The sequence below is a fragment of the Pristis pectinata genome, chromosome 7 (assembly GCF_009764475.1).
Source record: "Pristis pectinata isolate sPriPec2 chromosome 7, sPriPec2.1.pri, whole genome shotgun sequence".
NCBI lineage: Eukaryota > Metazoa > Chordata > Chondrichthyes > Rhinopristiformes > Pristidae > Pristis > Pristis pectinata.
This window is the reverse complement of record NC_067411.1, coordinates 58,836,044-58,855,595: the sequence shown is the minus strand read 5'-3', so window position 1 is coordinate 58,855,595 and position 19,552 is coordinate 58,836,044. Positions and strand designations below refer to the sequence as shown.

At 38.3% G+C, this 19,552-nt stretch overlaps 1 protein-coding gene across 4 annotated transcripts in view; it reads left to right on the top strand.

The window, feature by feature from the left end:
• The window catches only part of melk (maternal embryonic leucine zipper kinase), an 80,079-nt gene that overhangs the window by 11,093 nt on the left and 49,434 nt on the right, over positions 1-19,552 (top strand). For 3 of the 4 annotated variants that reach the window (XM_052019105.1, XM_052019107.1, XM_052019104.1), the window contains exons 2-7: positions 1,071-1,151; positions 8,599-8,684; positions 8,890-9,006; positions 11,321-11,464; positions 13,305-13,373; positions 15,971-16,063. In XM_052019105.1, coding sequence (XP_051875065.1) covers positions 1,091-1,151; positions 8,599-8,684; positions 8,890-9,006; positions 11,321-11,464; positions 13,305-13,373; positions 15,971-16,063 — 570 coding nt within the window. In that variant the 5' untranslated portion in view covers positions 1,071-1,090. Of the gene's footprint in view, positions 1-1,070; positions 1,152-5,817; positions 5,909-8,598; positions 8,685-8,889; positions 9,007-11,320; positions 11,465-13,304; positions 13,374-15,970; positions 16,064-19,552 lie in introns of those variants that run through there. The other variant, XM_052019106.1, reaches the window with a different exon arrangement.

Sequence of the window (19,552 nt, the reverse complement as noted above, 5' to 3'; positions counted from 1 at the left end):
ATGAGCAAGGACTGAATAATTTGTTAGCTCTTTCAAAAAGCCAGCAGAGGTGCAATGAGCTAAATAACTATCTCTTGTGCTGCAAGATTATCTGATTCAAAGTGGATCATAGATATTTTATTATCTGTATTGATGATAAATTTGGATTAATCTGACTTCCACCTCTACCTTGGCTTTTTAGATTTTGGTACACTGGGAGGTCATCTCCCTCCTATGTTTTTAAGCAATGAATTGCAGATTCTTGCCATTTGGGTGAATTTTCTTTTTGTCAATACCCCCTAATCACCCTGATAACTGTAAATCTGCTCCTTGGATATATACCTTTCTGGTAGAGTGAATAGGATGGACATATTTTCTGCATCTACCTTTCTCAGAATTTTATAAGCAACACACAAAATGCTGGAGGAACTCAGCAGGTCAGGCAGCATCTATGGAGGGAAATGAACAGTTGACATTTCGGGCTGAGACCCTTCACCAGTCTTGATGAAGACTCTCAGCCTGACATGTTGACAGTTCACTTCCCTCCATAGACGCTACCTGACCTGCTGAGTTCCTCCAACATTTCGTGTGTTGCTCCAAATTTCCAGCATCTTCAGTCTCTCTTGTGTCTCAGAATTTTATACATCTCCTTGCAAGGTGTCCAGAATAAACAACTCCAGTTTAGCTAATCATTCCTGAAAACTAAATTCTCTATCCCTGGCAACACCCTCCATAAATCTTTGCAATAACCTCTGTAGTGCTCCTATTAACATGATGTAGTATATTAAAACATTAGTATTTGTTGCTGTAGTAACACAGATTATTCACAGTAGTCATTTGTTTGTGTTCATTTTGCATTAACACTTTCACCTGACAGAATCTGTGGGTACAAATTCCACTGAGAGCAGATCAAGGTTTTAAGATCATTAAATGTTAATCATGTGGTTAATTGCTTATTTTGAAAAGTAAAGTGGCTTTTAAAGGATTTTGTCCATTCTTCCTATAGTTTTCCTTTTGGATATTGACAACCTGTAATGTGTAGAATATACAGTAGATTTGGAACTATTCTAATATGCTTTTAAATATTCCAGGTGCAGATTGACGCTCTACTATGGCTGTTGATTACGAAGAGCTGCTTAAACACTATGAATTACAGGAAACTATTGGTGCAGGTATACCTTATTTAAATTTGGCTCTTAAAATGATCCTACAATTTTCTGGCTATAGGAACACATACTGAAAAATATTGTGCAGGTTTGCTATTATGCCAGTATGCTTTTTTTTCCAAAGAAAAACTTGTGTTTTTCATTGAGCTATACATTTGAATTCTTATAGATTTAATTTATCCTTCATATAGAAATATCCTTCAGCTGGCATGTAAATTGTGACTTTTTTATATATATATGTATATATTTTTTAAAGTGATCAGTGTGGAGATTTGCCAGGGTTCTTATTTTTAAGTTGCCAATGTTATTGACTTTAGGTCTTTTATAAAAGGTCAGTTACACTTGACTCTGAGATAATTTTTCAAAAGTGGACTGGAAGTAGCTACTTAAAGGTGTATCAGTGTCTGATTGGAGCACTGAAGGAGTATCAGTGCCTGAGTGGAGCATTCGAGAAAACAGCAAAAGTTCAGAAGAAATATTCATCTATTAAAAGAAGAAAAGGGAGTTCCCAGTTCTGCACTCCGGCCTAACAAATGGATGTTAAGGAGCATACAAGGGAGGATAAAGGCAAAAGAAAGGAACCCAATGGCCAATACCAAAATATTGGTCATTGGTCAAGTGGCAAGAGGGATGCAATCTAGAGAAGTGTGAGGTAATGCATTTGGGGAAAGCAAACAGGGCATAATAAATGTAGGATACTATGAAGTGTAAATACTGCAGATGGCCTGAAGTGGTATAGAAAGTACAAGGGGAAATTAGAAAGTTAAAGTGGATGTACAGAAAATATATTGGCATGGAATAGTAAGGAATGTGCTATGGTTTTCTATAAATATGAGAAGGGAAAGGGTAGGTCCTGTCAAGATGAGCACCAACTTGAGTGTGGAGGCATAAATTTTAATGAATTCTTTGCATCAGTCTCTGTGAAAGATGGAGATGAAATAGACATTGATTTTTAGGAGGAAGAATATTAAGTATTGGAAATACACTAGCTAGGTAGGCACAACATGACAAAAGGAATATAATCTAGAGAAGTGTGAGATGATGTATTTGGGGAAGGCAAATGGTAGGATACTAAAGTGTAGACAACAGGAATCTTGGAGTCCACAAACAGGAGTACTGTGTACTGTTTGGATCTCCACACAACAGGAAAGATTTATAGCACTAGAGGATGTGCATGTGAGCTTTACAAAGTTGTTACCAGGCTGGTGAAATGTAGTTATGTGGAGTGGCTAATGTGGAATTGTATCTTGTGGAACAAAGATGAATAGGGGGAAATTTAATTGGGATTTCTAAAAAGGAGAGGCCTAGACAGAGTAAAAAAAGATGTATTTCCCTTGGCAGAAAGGTCAATAAGTGGAGACATAGATGTAAATTAATGGAAGGAACAGAGCAGGGTTGAGAGGAAGTTCATTTTCGCAATGAATGATGGAAGTCTGGAATTCACTACCTGAAAGGGATGGAGGAAGCAGGAACTCACACTACATTTAAGGAATATCTGAAGCACAAGAGTCGTAACCTGCAGGTCTCTTTACCAAGAATTAAGAAGTAAAATCAATGTAAAGTCAATTTTGGCTAGCACGAAAATGATAGGTTGAATGGTTTCCTTCTGTGTCACTCATTTCTTAGGTCATGTGAATGTTCCCAAGTGACTCTTTTCTGAAGTAGTTTTTTTTTGGACCTAGTGCTTGTGTTTATCAAATTTCTATTTCTGGTAGTATTCTCCTTTCACCTTTGTACCCTGTGCTTGTGTGGAGGGTAAATGTGGAATGAAGGGGCTGAAATGACATTTCCATATCAGAACTTCCACACATTTCCCATCTGCCTTTACACTTTGTTCCATTGATATGGGATTGAATTTTATATTTGCAACAGGTTTGTCACTTACAGCAACTTTTCCTGGTTTGTTTTCTCTGCACCAGCTTTTTAGTGAGATGGTTGAAAGGTCCCTGTGGATATTCAGTCGTGTGGTATAATCTCTGGAACCTTTTGGAAAAGCAAATATTGGTAAATGGTTTATTATCGTCGCATACTGAAGTAGAGTGAAAAACTTGTCTTGCATACCATTCATGCAGATCAATTCATTACAACAGTGTATTGAGGTAGTACAAAGTAAAATAATAACAGAATACAGAATAAAGTGTTACGGTTACAGAGAAAGTGTAATGCAGGTGGACAATAAGGTGCAAGGTCAACAAAGTAGATTGTGAGGTCCAGAGTCCATCTTGGTATTGGTTTACTATTGTCACTTGTACCGAGGTACAGTGAAAAGCTTGTCTTACAAACCGATCGTACGGGTCAATTCATTACACAGTGCAGTTACATTGAGTCAGTACAGAGTGCATTGATGTAGTACAGGTAAAAACAATAACCGTACAGAGTGAAGTGTCACAGCTACAGAGTGCGAGGTCACAACAAGGTAGATCGTGAGGTTGTAGTCCATCTCATTGTATAAGGGGACTGTTCAATAGTCTTATCACAGTGGGGTAGAAGCTGTCCTTAAGTCTGGTGGTATGTGCCTTCAGGCTCCTGTATCTTCTACCCAATGGAAGAGGAGAGAAGAGAGGATGTCTGGGGTGGGTGGGCTCTTTGATCATGTTGGCTGCTTTAGTGAGGCAGCGAAGTGTTGACGGAGTCCATGGAGGGGAGGCTGGTTTCTGTGTGTTGAGCTGTGTCCACAACCCTGCAATTTCTTGCGGTCACAGGCAGAGCAGTTGCCATACCAAGTCATAATGAATCCAGATAGGATGCTTTCTATGGTGCATTGATAAAAATTTGAGAGGGTCAAGGGGACATGCCTGTATTTTTCTGCATCTTGAAAATGACAATTATTTTTGCACAGGCTGTTCTGTTTTATTGGGGGAAAAAAAGCACCATTTCCTAACGTGTTGTCTGCTCACAGTGAACACTGTACTGTGAGCATTTCCAGAATATAGAAAATTACCAGGAAAAATGTGATGTTTGTAACTCTGTTAACACAGCTCCCTCCCATGGCCAGTTTGAGTAACATTTTCCAGCAGTGTTCCCAAAAAATATTGCATCGTGTTTAAGAATAGTGGAACTCAAATAAATAGTATTGAGGGTTTTTAAATCTATAACCCTGTTGATGGAATTGGAATCGATGGATAACTCCCACTGGCTTGAGCTAAACCTAACAAATGTAAGATGATTGTGGTTACAAGTTGATCATCTCAGCCCAGCAGATTGCTGAAGGATTCCTCAGTGCCGTGTACTAAGCATACCACTTCAGCTACTTCATAAGGAAGAAGTGGGGGGATGTTTATTGCTAACTGTACAGGGTTCAATTCCATATGAAACTCTTTGGATAGTGATGCTGTCTGTGTCTGCATGCAAGAAGACCTGAACAAGATTTGGGCATGGATAAATGGCAAGCAACATTCATGGCACAAATGTACCAACCAGTGACCATCTCCAACTAACCATGTGCCATTAAAAGCCCTCAAGAACATCATGGACAGTCACCATTGTTAGATTTGGAGGTGATATTGTCCAGAAGGTTCTTCAGAAGTCTGGTATGAGGCAAACATCTTGTGGTTACAGCCATTTTATTAGATGTTCATCATAGTACAGGTCAGACAGTCGGCCTGTATCAGCAAGCAAAGAAGTAACAAAGGAACTTGGTTGCATGCTCTCCTTATTATACTGAAAACAGGTCTGAACTGGTATAGATACTGAAAACTGGTCTGAACTGTGAACGGGTACTGACTGAGTCGCACTTCAGCTTTGCAGACAATGAAAGTACAGAGGTATAGCACAAAATACACTACAAGTTACTAAAGGTTTACAGACAAATAGGTGATTATACAAACATAAGCAAGCATAAAGAAAGCTAAAACTACAAGGAAAACACTATTTTGAAAAAAAACTACAGTCTGGACCCTAATCCAACACCATTGACCAGACCCTTAACTGGACCAGCCATTTAAACAATGTGGCTGGAAGTGCTGTTCAGAGGCTCATTATCATGTGTTAAGTGACTCAGTCTTTCCACCATTTGTAAGAAGACCTGAACAAGATTTAGGCATGGATAAACGGCAAACAACATTCATGGCACAAAAGTACCAACCAGTGCCCTATCTCCAACTTCACCATACTAGCATGAGTGCAATTCCATTAGTTCTCAAGAAGCTTGATGCTGGCCAGAATAAAGTAGCACACACTTGTACTCATTCTTCCTCCCTGAACATTCACTTCCTTGACCACTGGCACACCATGGGTGAACTGTGTATCAAGTATGACACAAACAGTAAAAACTCTCCACATGAGGAAAATTGCCCTTCAAGAGGGTAATTGAGGATGGTGGAAATAAATTCTGGCCTTGTCAGTGGCTTCCATATCTCAAGTGATTTTTTTTTAAAGTATTTTCAGTTCTAGGTGGTGAATTATTACCACTGGAAGTGAATTGGCTGGCATGCTTTCATTTCAAAATCCTGGCAACTTTACAAATATCTTTACCAACCTGCAAAAATAAAACTGAAATGTACTCATTTGGCTGTCTTCATCCATACAGTAATCTTGTGTAGGTTTTAGGCAGTGACTACTCACAAGGTTCCAACAGCTGATCATTTTACATTTATGCACATTTTTAGGGTCCCTGGTAATATGGTTTCAAAATTTATACTGCCTCCTGTGATGGAGAAACATGATCTTTGGAAGGAAATATTAGCACAAAATTTGCCCAGAAAATGGGAGATTAATGGTGCCTTCCATGATAGTTTGCAATAAGTCCACCAATATGTTACAAGGTATGTTATAATTTCCAATTCTTCTATTTCTACCATTAACTGCATCGTTGCTCCAAAACTGAAATTTCATTTCTAACCGTCTTGTGTGATTGTGGAATTTATCACATTCATATGAATTGACCTTGCTGCAGAAATTTAGAGCCAGTAATGAAGTAAAGACTGTTAGTGATATCCTGACGTGAAATGTGTTTTTGGCAGTCTGGAAAGGGAACAAATGAAACTGCGGTGTATTACTCCAGCAGGTAGTGAATTGCTCTGAGGGTTTTTATTTCCCTCAAAAATGATCTGCCTTGACATTCTTGTAATCTGTATAGGCTTTTGTGTCAGAAGGCAATTTTCAGTAGGCAAAGTTGTTTCATAATTTATGTATGTTTAAGAAAATATTAGGAAACAGCACAGTCAAACTCCAATAATTTGATGTCCCAGTTTGAAAATTGGGATTGATTTGGCATCTGACACAGTGGAGCTTCCAGTTGCTGTGTTCTCTTTAAACCTGCCCTGTTCACTGGAGAATTTATTATACTATTGTGTAACATTTTTAAAAAATAAACAAATTAATTAAAAGCACATGAGGGTATTAATAGGACTAACATCCAATAGTCCAGAAAATCTGCTGGTCCAGTAAGTTTTACAGTACTTGGTAAAGCTTGTGCATTTCACAGACCTCCTGTGATTCTCCCATAATTAACTTTATCAAGGACAAATATAAAAATTCCCAAACAACCTGGTAGCAGTCAGCGGCTTTTGTTTAAACATTTACCCCCTTTCCTGTCCATGGTAGTCAATTTGCCTTTTGTTTCTTTCATCTACTTTGACTAATTCAGTGTATTCTTATTGTTATTCACTCTACTTTCATTGGTTAATGGGAATGCTATTAAGTATGATATTCACAACATCCCAGTTGTGAGGCGACGTTATCACATTGTATTTTCCCAAACTGGTGGAGCTGGATTGTTTGAGGGGGAAAAAATGGGCAAGTTGTCATCATAGTTAACTTGTGCATTCCAGCAAAACTAAAGTTCATAAACAGTTGTCTTCATTTAAAAAAAATACTTGAACCTTAAGTTGATCTGAAGATGCCAAATGGTTCTCATCCAGTACCTGTCTAAAATGGAACACACTATGAATTCTTATGTCTTAGCTGAGACATTAAAGCTTTAGACAGTTTTCCATGGATCCAGAACATTTTGGAGATTATATATAAACACCCCCTTGATCAGACTTAAAAGTATCAACATTATTAAATATATCTAATACATTTAACTAAAATTTGACATCCTGATGTTGTGCTGCTGTAGCTTATTTTGACCTAGAAGATAAATTGGGCAATTCCTTCACACAGAAGGCATATTGACCTATTCTGACTATCGTTGATCTGAGCAAACTTCTAAATCTAAAACTCAAATGATCATGCTACCTATAATAAAAGCAAAAGTATGAGATCAAAGGCAAATAACTCAATCTGAAAAAAATGTTTCTTTTGAAGTTTCTGGCTGTAGATAATTAGTATCACTCTAGTACAGATGAAGTTTTGCAAGCTGTAATCCTTTCAGAGAAATAGACATTTTGATAGAGATGAAAGGAATGCAAGATAGAACAAATGGGGTGGCGGGATATTTCCTTACTAGGCAACTTTTCATTGGTGTTTAGAATGGATCATGTGTAAATTTTTCTTTTGTCAGTTTATTCCATTCTTCTGGTTTGGTGTTTAGCCATTCTCTCTGAATTAAAGTAGTTAGTTGACATCTACTCAATAAGCTGAATGGCTTCTTCCTGTGCTGTAACAAATCTACAATTCCAATTTGATAATTCTACATTTTATAATTCAGTAACATGTGGATTTCTGATGATTTAATTGGACTCCTTCCTCCTTGCTTTGTTCCACAGTTTAGGAATAAGGAAATAATGATGAAAATTATAATGGCTTCATCACTGTTCAGCTCTGTTTAAGGAATTCTACAAAGACCAAGCCCGAGGCTGCCTTGCTTGCGGTATCTTGACTATTGCAGCTAGTGAGGGAGCCTGTGGTATTTGCGTCAGAAATAAAAGAAAATATTCTATATGATGCTGAAGTGGAAGGTTTCAATGTAAACCAATGTTAATTTTTGATTACAATGGAATAGGTAATCTAGGTTTACGAGAAGTCTTTGCACAGAGTAAAGAATATTATAGTCAGAGATTCATAATCTGTACATGCAAGCAGAAACTATGCAAACTAATTCTTGAAGATGGCACCCCCATCCCCAACTTTCCCTTGCTCTCCAGCTTCTTGAACCATCAAGATTTCATCTTCCCTCTCCAAAGAAGTGAGAGACATGGTCATGGTTTCTATTATTGTAACCATGCTGAGGTTATATGTTTGTCCCCATTATCACTGTGATCTCGTTTTTTTTTCTCCCCCCACCCTAGTCCTTTCTTCCCCCCACATTTGTTCCATTGTTCCCTAGCTTCTAAACTAGTGGGTATGAAATTTTAAACTTAGCCATGTGCTGCAACATGGGAGATAGACATTCTAAAAATACTTGGGAAGTAACCTTTCTAATGGGTAGTTCAAAAGTGGGTAAGATGATCCAGGCATTTGCTACTGGTTTTTCTAAAACTACTGTTTTCTGGGGGACAATGCTATGAATGTAATTCTTACTTGCCTTGGAGAAGTATCAAGTAAATCATGGATTTTTTTTCTACTATAGGGGGCTTTGCTAAAGTAAAGCTGGCTTGTCACATACTGACAAGGGAAAAAGTTGCTGTGAAGATAATGGACAAAGAATCACTTGGGGTAAGTTTGTAGAAAAATAGTGGAAGGGTGATCGAACCTGTTGTCGTTAATGCCTGAAGGTTTGACTGATATTCATACTGAGTTTCAAAGTTTAGAACCCATTAACATTATCTACTTATTTACTTAGAGCCTTTTTAATATTGACCTCCTCAGTCAGGCTGGATTCAAGTTAAGTCAATTGATTGTGTTTGTCCTTGTCTGGTAGGAAGACCTGCCTCGTGTTCAAACAGAAATTGAAGCGATGAAGAATTTAAGTCACCAGCACATTTGTCGTTTGTATCATGTAATTGAGACGCTGAATAAAATCTTCATCATTATGGAGGTAACCATCTGACCAAGAACTAAAATCATGTAGTTTCTACCTAAAATCTCAATAAGTTCTGATTTTTAAGTTTGATTTATTTATGAACATGCTGAAAAATGAAGGAAGTGATTTGAATTCCATTCCAAACCTAGATGAATGGTGTTTAATATATTTTCCCCTGCCCTTTCCCCATCCCCACACTTAACAAAACATTTGCTTCAAAGTAATGTGAAAACAATACAAGATCCTCATCATTTCTTCCTATCTCGTCCTTGTTTATTGACTTCCCAATTCTCTTGTCTAAATTCTAGCATGTACTTCCAATTCCTGTATTTGATTTCTGCTTCTACCTGCTCTGTCAGAATAAATTTTGAAATCAGGAGCCTATGAAAATTGTAGTTATATATTTAGTATAAAACAATTCAAAGCATTTAGATATTCAGATTGTTGGGATCAGCGAGTTTATGTAAGGAATGCCTTTGTGCTGAAGCTTGATCAAACAAAGTGGTGCAGTTTCTGCTTTGTGCCACCAGTGAAGCTGTAGTGCTGGTTTTGAGAGAACTTGGCAACTTCCCACTCCTTCAGATTTTAATTATTGCAGGGCATTTTTCTTGCCTTTGCCTATGTCTCTCACTGTATCCCTTGATGTCTCACTTTCTAAATGAGATTTAACATTGAATTTTAAATGATGAACATGCTTTAATGCTCAGACTTGTTGGCCAGTATTTAGTCCTCAATCAAATCTATTAAGATATGTGATAGTATAGAGTGTACAGATTGTCCTCTACGTTTGAAATTTGATTCCACTGAATTCAATAGAAGCAGATAACAAGGAATCAATATCTAACATCTCATCCCAGTGAAGATGCTCCATCCCAGTTGAAGAGAGACACAGGGTCCCCTGTAGAGGGTACCCTCCTATAATTGATATCCAATGACTTTAAGTTATGTGTATAACTGAAAGCATAATGAATGTCAAGAACATTTCACTTTTTATTTGTTACAAATCACAATTTCCAGTCCAATAAACGATGTCTGGCTTCCTCAAAATATTATTGTAAGGAGGAGTGACCTGTATCCTATGTCACACTATGTTCTGTTCGTCATAACACCAGGTCTCAATGACTGATTTTTGTCTTCCAGTCTTGAAACTGCAAATTTTTAATAATTCTCATCTGAACTTTCAAATTCCTTCACATCTTCATTCCTCCCTTTCTGTTATCTCTTCCAGCCATACGATCCTTGGTGATCTTAGAATTCTTCTGATTCTGGCTTTTTGTGTATTCCTGATTTTAATCACTCAGCATTCATGTCAGTTCCTTCAGCTGCCTTCACCTCTTAAATACCCGCCTTAAATTTTTATGAACCTTGACCAATTGTCCAAAATGCTCTTTTAAACTTTTATCTCTTTTAATATGTCCTAATATGTCTTTGTCCTAATATCTCTTTAATTGGCTTGTCAAGTTTCATTTGATAACATTCCCTGTGAAGCACCTTGCAATCTTTTCTCTGTTAAAGATGTTACTCAAATGCAAATTATTCCATTGCCTAAGGCATATCCAGTTTATCAAAGAGCATATTTTTCAATAGCCTGCTGGTAGTTATACTTGTAACTGCTTGTACTTATCAGGCTTCTCTCATTTGGAGGATGGGCAAATGGTGAGAATGTACTTTTGATCACCTTCTGAACAACCACCTGCAAATCCAACAGCTTTCTTCTGTAATGCTGAGGTCTCCTATAACTCGTCAGCCCTGTGAAATTTACTGATCCATGCATCAGAAGGTGGCTCATGCCACTGGCAATCCAGCTAGCACTCGCATGAATTGATGCATTTGGAGTATTAAATGAATGGAGGCACACTCGTGCATTCAGGCCATCTGACTATCCTGTCCTTTGTCCCAAGTGTCTGGACTTGAGACTAAGCCTGTGATAGTCTCTGATCAAGTGTCCTGCACTCCTAGATTACTTTTTTCCATTATTCTGTTGCCCATTTGACCACACCAATAACAAGTGAACCATGTGTGGTCCTTCACTGCAATCAAGACTGTTCGGGGCAAAGCCAATCACGAGTGGTCAGAAAGGCTTTACCAATAAGCTGGGAATCTACACCTATTGTAAGATTGCTCACGGGAGCATGTTGGAGGAAACTGCATTATCCTGATGGCAAGCATCTGTAATGATCACCAGTCATTAGATGATCTTGCCGCAAACGTTCATAAAAATCAAGCTGTAAAATCATGCTTCAAGAGCACTTAATGCAACTGATATCTGCATGCATGCTTTCTTAAAAAAAAATCTTTGTACTCAATGTTCTATCCCTTTTTATTCCAGTACTGCCCTGGTGGAGAATTGTTTGACTACATTATCGCAAAAGACCGTTTATCAGAAGAGGAAGCTCGAATTTTTTTCCGACAGATTGTATCAGCTGTAGCTTATGTTCATAGTGAGGGCTATGCTCATCGAGACCTTAAACCAGTATGTATTTGTAAATTACCTAAATCACTAATAATCAAATCAAGTGAGGTTGATGCATTAAGTTTCTGTTAAGGATGTCTGCAATGCTGGCAAGGTTGCATTTACTTCTCATTGGCACTTTTGAAGCTAGTGCACAATGGACATTAAAGTCAACCATGAATGGCACAGAGGCCAGATTAGATTCAGTTGACTTAAGGTTTAGGTTGTGTTTATATGACAATCCTACAGCTTTTTCAGACTTTTTTCTGGTACAGTTCAACAAAATAAGACAAAAGCAAGAAACTGCAGACATTGGAAAACTGAAGTAAAAACAGACATGCTGTTAATACTCAGCAGGTCAGACAGTATCTGTGGAAAGAGAAATATTTGAAGCACCAAATACAGAGAAGGTTGAAGTGGTACTGTGGAACAGAACAGCTTCTTTATCTCTCAACAGACATGGCTTGTTGAGAACTTATAGCATTATTTTGTTTTTACAACAAAATGAGATTTTCTGATATCAGTTTTTCACCATGGTGGGATTGGAACTCTGGGTAATTGATTACTATTCCACTGCATTACCACAACTCCTCTACTTTAATGATTATTTACTCAGGAGCACATTGGAAGAAACTGCACACTCCTGCATGTAGGAATGTCAGTGACATTAGACACTCTAATTCACCTTGAGAACATGGTGGCAAGTCTACTATTCTCTTGATCCACTAAAATCCTTGTTGTCTTTTGGCTTTATTCTTGTATTTTGTGGTTTTCATAAAACTAATTGGCTTATAGAACCAAGTGATTTCATGGCCACTTTTAATTTTGGCTTTTTTAATTAACTAAAATTTAAATTTCCCAACTGTCATGAAGAGATTTGAACATGCTTTCCCAGTTGGTTCTCGATAATCATTCTAATAATTTAACTGCTGTCCTCCTTATTTCCAGAAAGGTTGAGTGTCATATTGACTTGAATATATTGTGGCATAATTTTTTTTCCATCATCCTTCATCCTTGTTTTCAGGTTGCTATACATGCAGTTTTCATGCTGATGTTTAAAATGTCTTTTTAATATACTTTTAGTATTAAAATGGATATATCTGCTGTAAATTAACTGACCAGTGTAAATCTTAACAATACATAATTCAAGTCTAGATTATTAAGTGATTATAATAAAATTTAATAGTGAGCTTAAGAGTAGGCAGGGGAAGTTGGGACTTGGTTTAAACCAAACCATTTCTTTTTCTAGCAATAGTAATTTTCTACTAGAAATTCTCTACTGTTCCTCTCTGGCCTCTGTTTTTAAGGAAAGTGGTAATAATCGATAGGAATGTGAAGAAATGCTCATGAACAATGTAGAGGAGATGTCTTAAAGGGTTTTGCAAAATATTGTAAGAGAAGGAGGGTAGCCAAAAGTAATTATTCAAGTTTAATTCATAAACTTTCTAAACTCTATTGATCAACCAGAGTCAGGTCCATTTTGCTTCTCAACTGTTGTATCACAGGAGCCTCTTTGCTCTTGTCACACCTTGAGTTTGCAAATCTGACATAGGAATACGATAGCAGAACATTTGTAGAATAACATGTGGCACCTACATGAAAGTCATTTAGCAGAATGTAATAACTTTGATAGGATGGGAATTTACAACAGTAGAACATGTAGATGTAATGACAGGCTAGCATTCTAATTTACATGTTTTAGACAGTTTTTAGATTCAGAGATACATTTTCTTTCCTCTTGTATGTAGTAGTTCAGGTTTTATTTTCAATACTTATTCATCCTGGTAGCCAGTTCTTGATGCAAGACCAACATTTCAATTTCTGTATTTTTTTTGACATTATCTGATATTTTTAAATATAGGAAAATCTACTAATTGATGAAGATCGTAATTTGAAGCTGATTGATTTTGGCCTATGTGCAAAACCCAAGGTATGTAGAACCTGTTTTATAGTTGCAAAGATTTGTATTCTTCACTTACTTTTGTAAAGTGGTTGGTGTATTTTGACCATAATACTCTGCTGACATTTCTACTATAATCATTACCCAGCAGAAGCAGACAAGTTTGTGTAATTTATAATATTTTGTCAATACAATTTTAGTTTTCAAGTTTCACTGTAGAGATGCCCAGTTGTGTTCAAAAGGTGACAAGGAAATTAACTGGAAACATAAAAAAAAATAATTGGTCTTTTAATGTATTCTGCATTACTAAAGCTGTTGTTAATTTGATTCCACAGCACTTGCAGATGAAGTGCATTGATGCATTCAGATTTTGAGTTGTTTATAATAGTAGCTGAATGTAAGGATTTCTGTGTTTTAATTTCTGTTTGAACCCCTTGGCATAAAATGTACTTGTTTCAACAAATCTTTAATATGCTGGTCAAAGTAAATAGGAATGACCCTGAGCTTCCAGTTGCCTACCTTTACTTTTTAAATCACCTTACCACTCCCACTCTGATCTCACTGCTTGTGGCTTCCTGCACTGTTAGAATAAGACCCAACGCAAACTCAAAGAACAACACCATATCTTCTGTCTGGTTATGTTGCAGCTTTCCAGACTCGATATCAAATTCGTTAACTTTAGATAACATGTTCGTTCTTCCTGTCAGTATAAGGACTATTTCCATCTGCCATCCCTTCTCCTTTTCTCTGTGCATAGTCTGACCTGCTGAATGCGTCTCAGTATGTCAAGAGCACGTCAACAAAATACACAACCGTAGTACCTTATCCGGCCTGCCCTATGTATACACTGTATGGGAGACATTCCCTTGGTTTCACCAACGTGCTGCTGTTACCGAGACTAAGTTGTTTCTCTTTCCCAGGTGTAATAAAGGGTCCCTCATCTGAAGTATTAACAGTTTTACTTTCCACAGGTGCCATGTGACCTGCTGAGTTTTCCCATCATTTTGTTTTTATATCCTTTACCTCCCTGCTTTGCTGTAGGAAAGAAAGATGATTATGCAATGGATTTCACAACCCTGAACATCCCAAGGGATGCATTTGCTGTCCAAGTACCCTTTGAAATGCAGTAGCTGCTTTAATGTGAGAAACATGTCAACTTTCACACAGTAAGATCCTATGATCTTAATTTTTTAAAAAATGGTAAAATCATGCTGTGGCACAAATATTAGTCAGCTTCTGCTCTTAGACCAGTACTGTGAATCTTTTTTGTCCAGTTTAAATTGCAGCCAGGGTGTCAATTGTCTTATGACAAACTCTGGTGAAAGCTCAGTGAACTAAACTTCTGACTGCTGGTAGGTGATGTGGTGCAACTGCAATCTTTTAAATTTGCTCAAATTGATTATGAAATCCATAGTGATATGAGAGTGATGACTTCTCAAAAATACCTCCTAAGCCTATATTTTTGACTAATGGAATATGTAATTAAAGTGCTTCATATCTGAATCCATAAGGTCTCATCAGTGCAGTACGAATGCTATATTGAATTTAACTGTTTTTGTATGTTATGTTCAAGTGGAAGTAAAAGATTGCATATTTTCTGAAGTCAAGTGTTTTCTCAGTCCTGACCATTATTTTCCCTTAACCAGTACTACTGAAAAAGACTTTACTGATTTTTTTTTTGTGTTTTTAGGTTTTTTTCCTGTGAAGAACTTGACATTGAAATATAAACGCTACTGTTAGACAAAGTAATGAGAAGGTTCAGGGGTGCTTTGGGAACCTGTGGTTTCTATAAAAATGCAAGTTGAACCTTTTAGTTTAAAGAAGCATCTCTGTAATTAGAAGGCACGTATCCTATATACTAAGCTGCTGGGTATATCTTCCACTTGGAAAAGGAAATGCAAGATGTTTTTAGTAGATTTAAGTCGTGTCTTAGGATTTCAATGCAATGTGATTTTTGGGGGGGACGGGAAGGAGGAGGGCAGAGAATGATTTTGATCCAAGTGAAGCCAGTACTAAGTACTGCACATCTCTATCCTACCCCATACCCACCAAACCCTCCCAATCTTTGCTCCACTCTCCAAACAAAAATGTTCAGATTACTGTAATTTAACTGTTTATGCAAAGCAAATAAGTTAATTCATCTTTGAGTCACCCCTTCCATGAGATCTAACTTGGATTAATGTTTTCACATCCATTATTGGACCAGGTTTATTTGAATGATGGGGCATTCAGTTATTAAAAAGGGTCATTAAACATGTACTGAGTTTGTCAATTTTATGGGAGTTCTATTGCTTACAAGTTAAGTAAAATATAATAGTTTTGGTGTCTGAACTATAGGAGTAAATTAGCAGCTAGGCTCTGCATTTTTGTTAATTTTCCAGTGAATTTATTAGAAAATAAATATTAGATAAAGCTGTCCTAGGAAACTGAAGAAAAGCCGCCTTGGGAGTGCTGCAGTTTTGTATCTGAACCTAAGTAAGGCCCATGCCTTCAGGGGTTAAAGTAACAACAGAGGATAAAATTAAGTCAAATAAATGTGAAATTATTTATATAAAGATTTGAAGAATTGGTAGTGTTAGGGTGAATGTAGACATCTACTTACAGCTTCACTTTTCTCTTTGCTGCAGGGTGGTTTAAATTATCAGTTAACAACTTGCTGTGGTAGCCCTGCCTATGCAGCACCTGAACTTATTCAAGGGAAAGCTTATATTGGATCTGAGGTAAGTGAAGCATTTTGTTAGTGTATTTCTTATTTAGATACTAAAACTTAAATAGTATTTTAAGTCCAATCTTTCCTCATACTAGTAAAGCCTTTTTGCTCCTTTAGTGAATTTTGTGATCTGTTCCATCCTCTCTCATGGAAATTTCTATTGGATGCTCAATGGTGGCTGAAGTTCAATTTAATGCAAGGTCTCTCAACCAATGAATGATGATGCTTAACTTGTATTAAGTGCTGTTTTCTGTCTTTCTTTCCCAAAAAAAAACTTTTTGTTTTTCAACAGTGTGGAAGGTAGCAAAGTAACACACTCATTTAAGAAAAGAAAATAGAAGCAGCAGCAGACCATTCTTCTCCTCAAACCTCTCCTGCCATAAATGTTGTCATGGCCGATCTGCCCGCCCCAGGCTTCATCTCTTCAGTTCCAGTTCCCCGTAGCCCTCTATCCCTCATCTTTCGAAAACTTATCTACTTCCTCTATAAATACCCCCAATGATCCAGCCTTCACAACCACAGTGGGTAGAGAATTCCAGAGATTTATTGCCATCTGTGAGAAGTACCTGCACATCTTGGTTTTAAATGACTGCCTCCTAATCATTAAACTGTGTCTCCTTGTTTCAGAAAGGAGGCAGAGGAAGAAAAATAAAACTTTGAACTGGTTAGTGTTTCATCTGTGGTCCTACAATGATAAAATTTAGAAGGAAGATGAGGCAATTCAGCCCATTTGAAGCTGCTCTGCCATTTAATAAGGTCATGGCTGATCTGTTTCTTCAACTTGTGTTCCCATCTACCTGTGGTAACTTTTCACCCCCCTTATCAAGAATCTGTCTATCTCTCCCTTTTAAAATATTGAAAGACTTTTCTTCCATCACTTTCCAAGGAAGAGAATTCCAAAGACTCATGACCTTCAGAAAATTTCACCTTCTTCCTGTCCTAAATGGGAAGCACTTTATTTTTAAATGATAAACCCACCCCCGTCACCAGTTCTAGATTCTCCCTCAAGTGGAAATATCCTCTCCACATCCAACCTATCGAGATTCCTCAAATCTTCTGTTTCAATCAAATTCCCTCTCACTCTCAATCCTTCAACAAAGTAGAAAGGAGTCACCAAAAAAAAATCATAGAACCATAGAACAATACAGCACAATACAGGACCTTCGGCCCACCATGTTATGCTGACCTTTAAACCACGCCTAATACTATCTAACCCCTTCCTCCCACATATCCCCCTATTTTAAATTCCTCCATATGCTTATCTAACAATCTCTTGAACTTGACCAACATATCTGCCTCCACCACTACCCCAGGCAGCGCATTCCATGCATCAACCACTCTGGGTAAAAAAAAACCTCCCTCTGATATCTCCCTTGAACTTCCCACCCATTACTTTAAAGCCATGCCTTCTTGTGTTGAGCATTGGTGCCCTGGGAAAGAGGGGCTGGCTGTCTACTCTATCTATTCCTCTTAATATTTTATACACCTTTTATCATGTCTCCCCTCATCCTCTTTCTCTCCAAAGAGTAAAGCCCTAGCTCCCTTGGTCTCTCCTCATAATCCATACTCTCCAAACCAGGCAGCATCCTGGTAAATCTCCTCTGCACCCTTTCCAATGCTTCCACATCCTTCCTATAATGAGGCAACCAGAACTGGACACAGTACTTCAACTGTGGTCTAACCAGAGTTTTGTAGAGCTGCATCATTACCTCGCGGTTCTTTAAACTCGATCCCACGACTTATGAAAGCTAACATCCCGTAAGCTTTCTTAACTACCCCATCCACCTGTGAGGCAACTTTCAGTGATCTGTGGATATGAACCCCCAGATTCCTCTGCTCCTCCATACTACCCAGAATCCTGCCATTAACCTTGTACTCCACCTTGGACTTTGTCCTTCCAAAGTGTACCACCTCACACTTCTCTGGATTGAACTCCATCTGCCACTTGTCAGCCCAGCTCTGCATCCTATCAATATTGCTCTGCAAACTTGGACAATCCTCCACACTATCCACAACACCACTGACCTTTGTGTCGTCTGCAAACTTGCTAACCCACCCTTCTACCCCCTCATCCAAGTCATTAATAAATATCACGAAAAGTAGAGGTCCCAGAACCAATCCTTGTGGGACACCACTAGTCACAGCCCTCCAATCTGAATGCACTTCCTCCACTACAACCCTCTGCTTTCTACAGGCAAGCCAATTCTGAATCCACACAGCCAAGCCTCCCTGGATCCCATGCCCTCTGACCTTCTGAAGAAGCCTACCATGCAGAACCTTGTCAAATGCCTTACTAAAATCCATGTAGACCACATCTACTGCACTACCTTCATCAATCTCTCTGGTCACCTCCTCAAAGAACCCTATCAGGCTTGTGAGACATGATCTTCCCTTCACAAAGCCATGCTGGCTGTCCCTAATCAGTCCATGATCCTCTAAATGCTCATAGATCCTACCTCTTAGAATCCTTTCCAACAGCTTGCCCACCACAGATGTAAGGATCACTGGTCTGTAATTCCCTGGACTATCCCTACTACCTTTTTTGAATAAGGGGGCAATATTTGCCACCCTCCAATCCTCTAGTACCATTCCCATGGACAATGAGGACTCAAAGATCCTAGCCAACGGTTCAGCAATCTCCTCCCTCACCTTGTGGAGCAGCCTGGGGAATATTCTGTCAGGCCCCAAGGACTTATCTGTCCTAAGATTTTCTAACAGCTCCAACATGTCCTTTCTCTTGATATCTACATGGTCTAGAACATTAACCTTACCAACACTGTCCTCAGCGTCATCAAGGCCCCTCTCTTTGGTGAATACTGAAGAGAAGTATTCAGTGAGAACCTCACCCACAGCTTCCAGGCACATCTTCCCACCTTTGTCTTTAATCGGACCTACCTTAACTCTTGTCATCCTTCTGCTCTTCACGTACGTGAGAAAAGCCTTGGGATTCTCCTTAACCCTACTCACCAAAGCCTTTTCATGTCCCCTTCTTGCTCTCCTCAGCCCCTTCTTAAGTTCCCTCCTTGCCCTATCTGATCCTTGCTGCTTACACCTTTATGTATGCTGCCTTCTTCTTAACTAGTTGTTCCACCTCTCTTGTCACATGTGGTTCCTTCACCTGCCATTCTTTCTCTGCCTCACCAGGACAAATTTATCCCTACCATCCTGCAAGAGATCCCTGAACAACGACCACATCTCCATAGTACATTTCCCTTCAAAAATGTTATCCCAATTTGCACTCTAAGTTCTAGCCTTAGCCCCATAATTTGCCCTTCCCCAATTAAATATTTTCCTGTCCTCTTTACTCCTATCCTTGTCCATGACAATGCTAAAGGTTAGGGAGCGGTGGTCACTGTCCCCCAAATGCTCACCTACCGAGAGATCTATTGCCTGACCTGGTTCATTACCTAATACTAGATCTAATATGGCATTCCCTCTAGTCGGCCTGTCAACATACCGTGACAGGAATCTGTCCTGGACACACTTAACAAACTCTGCC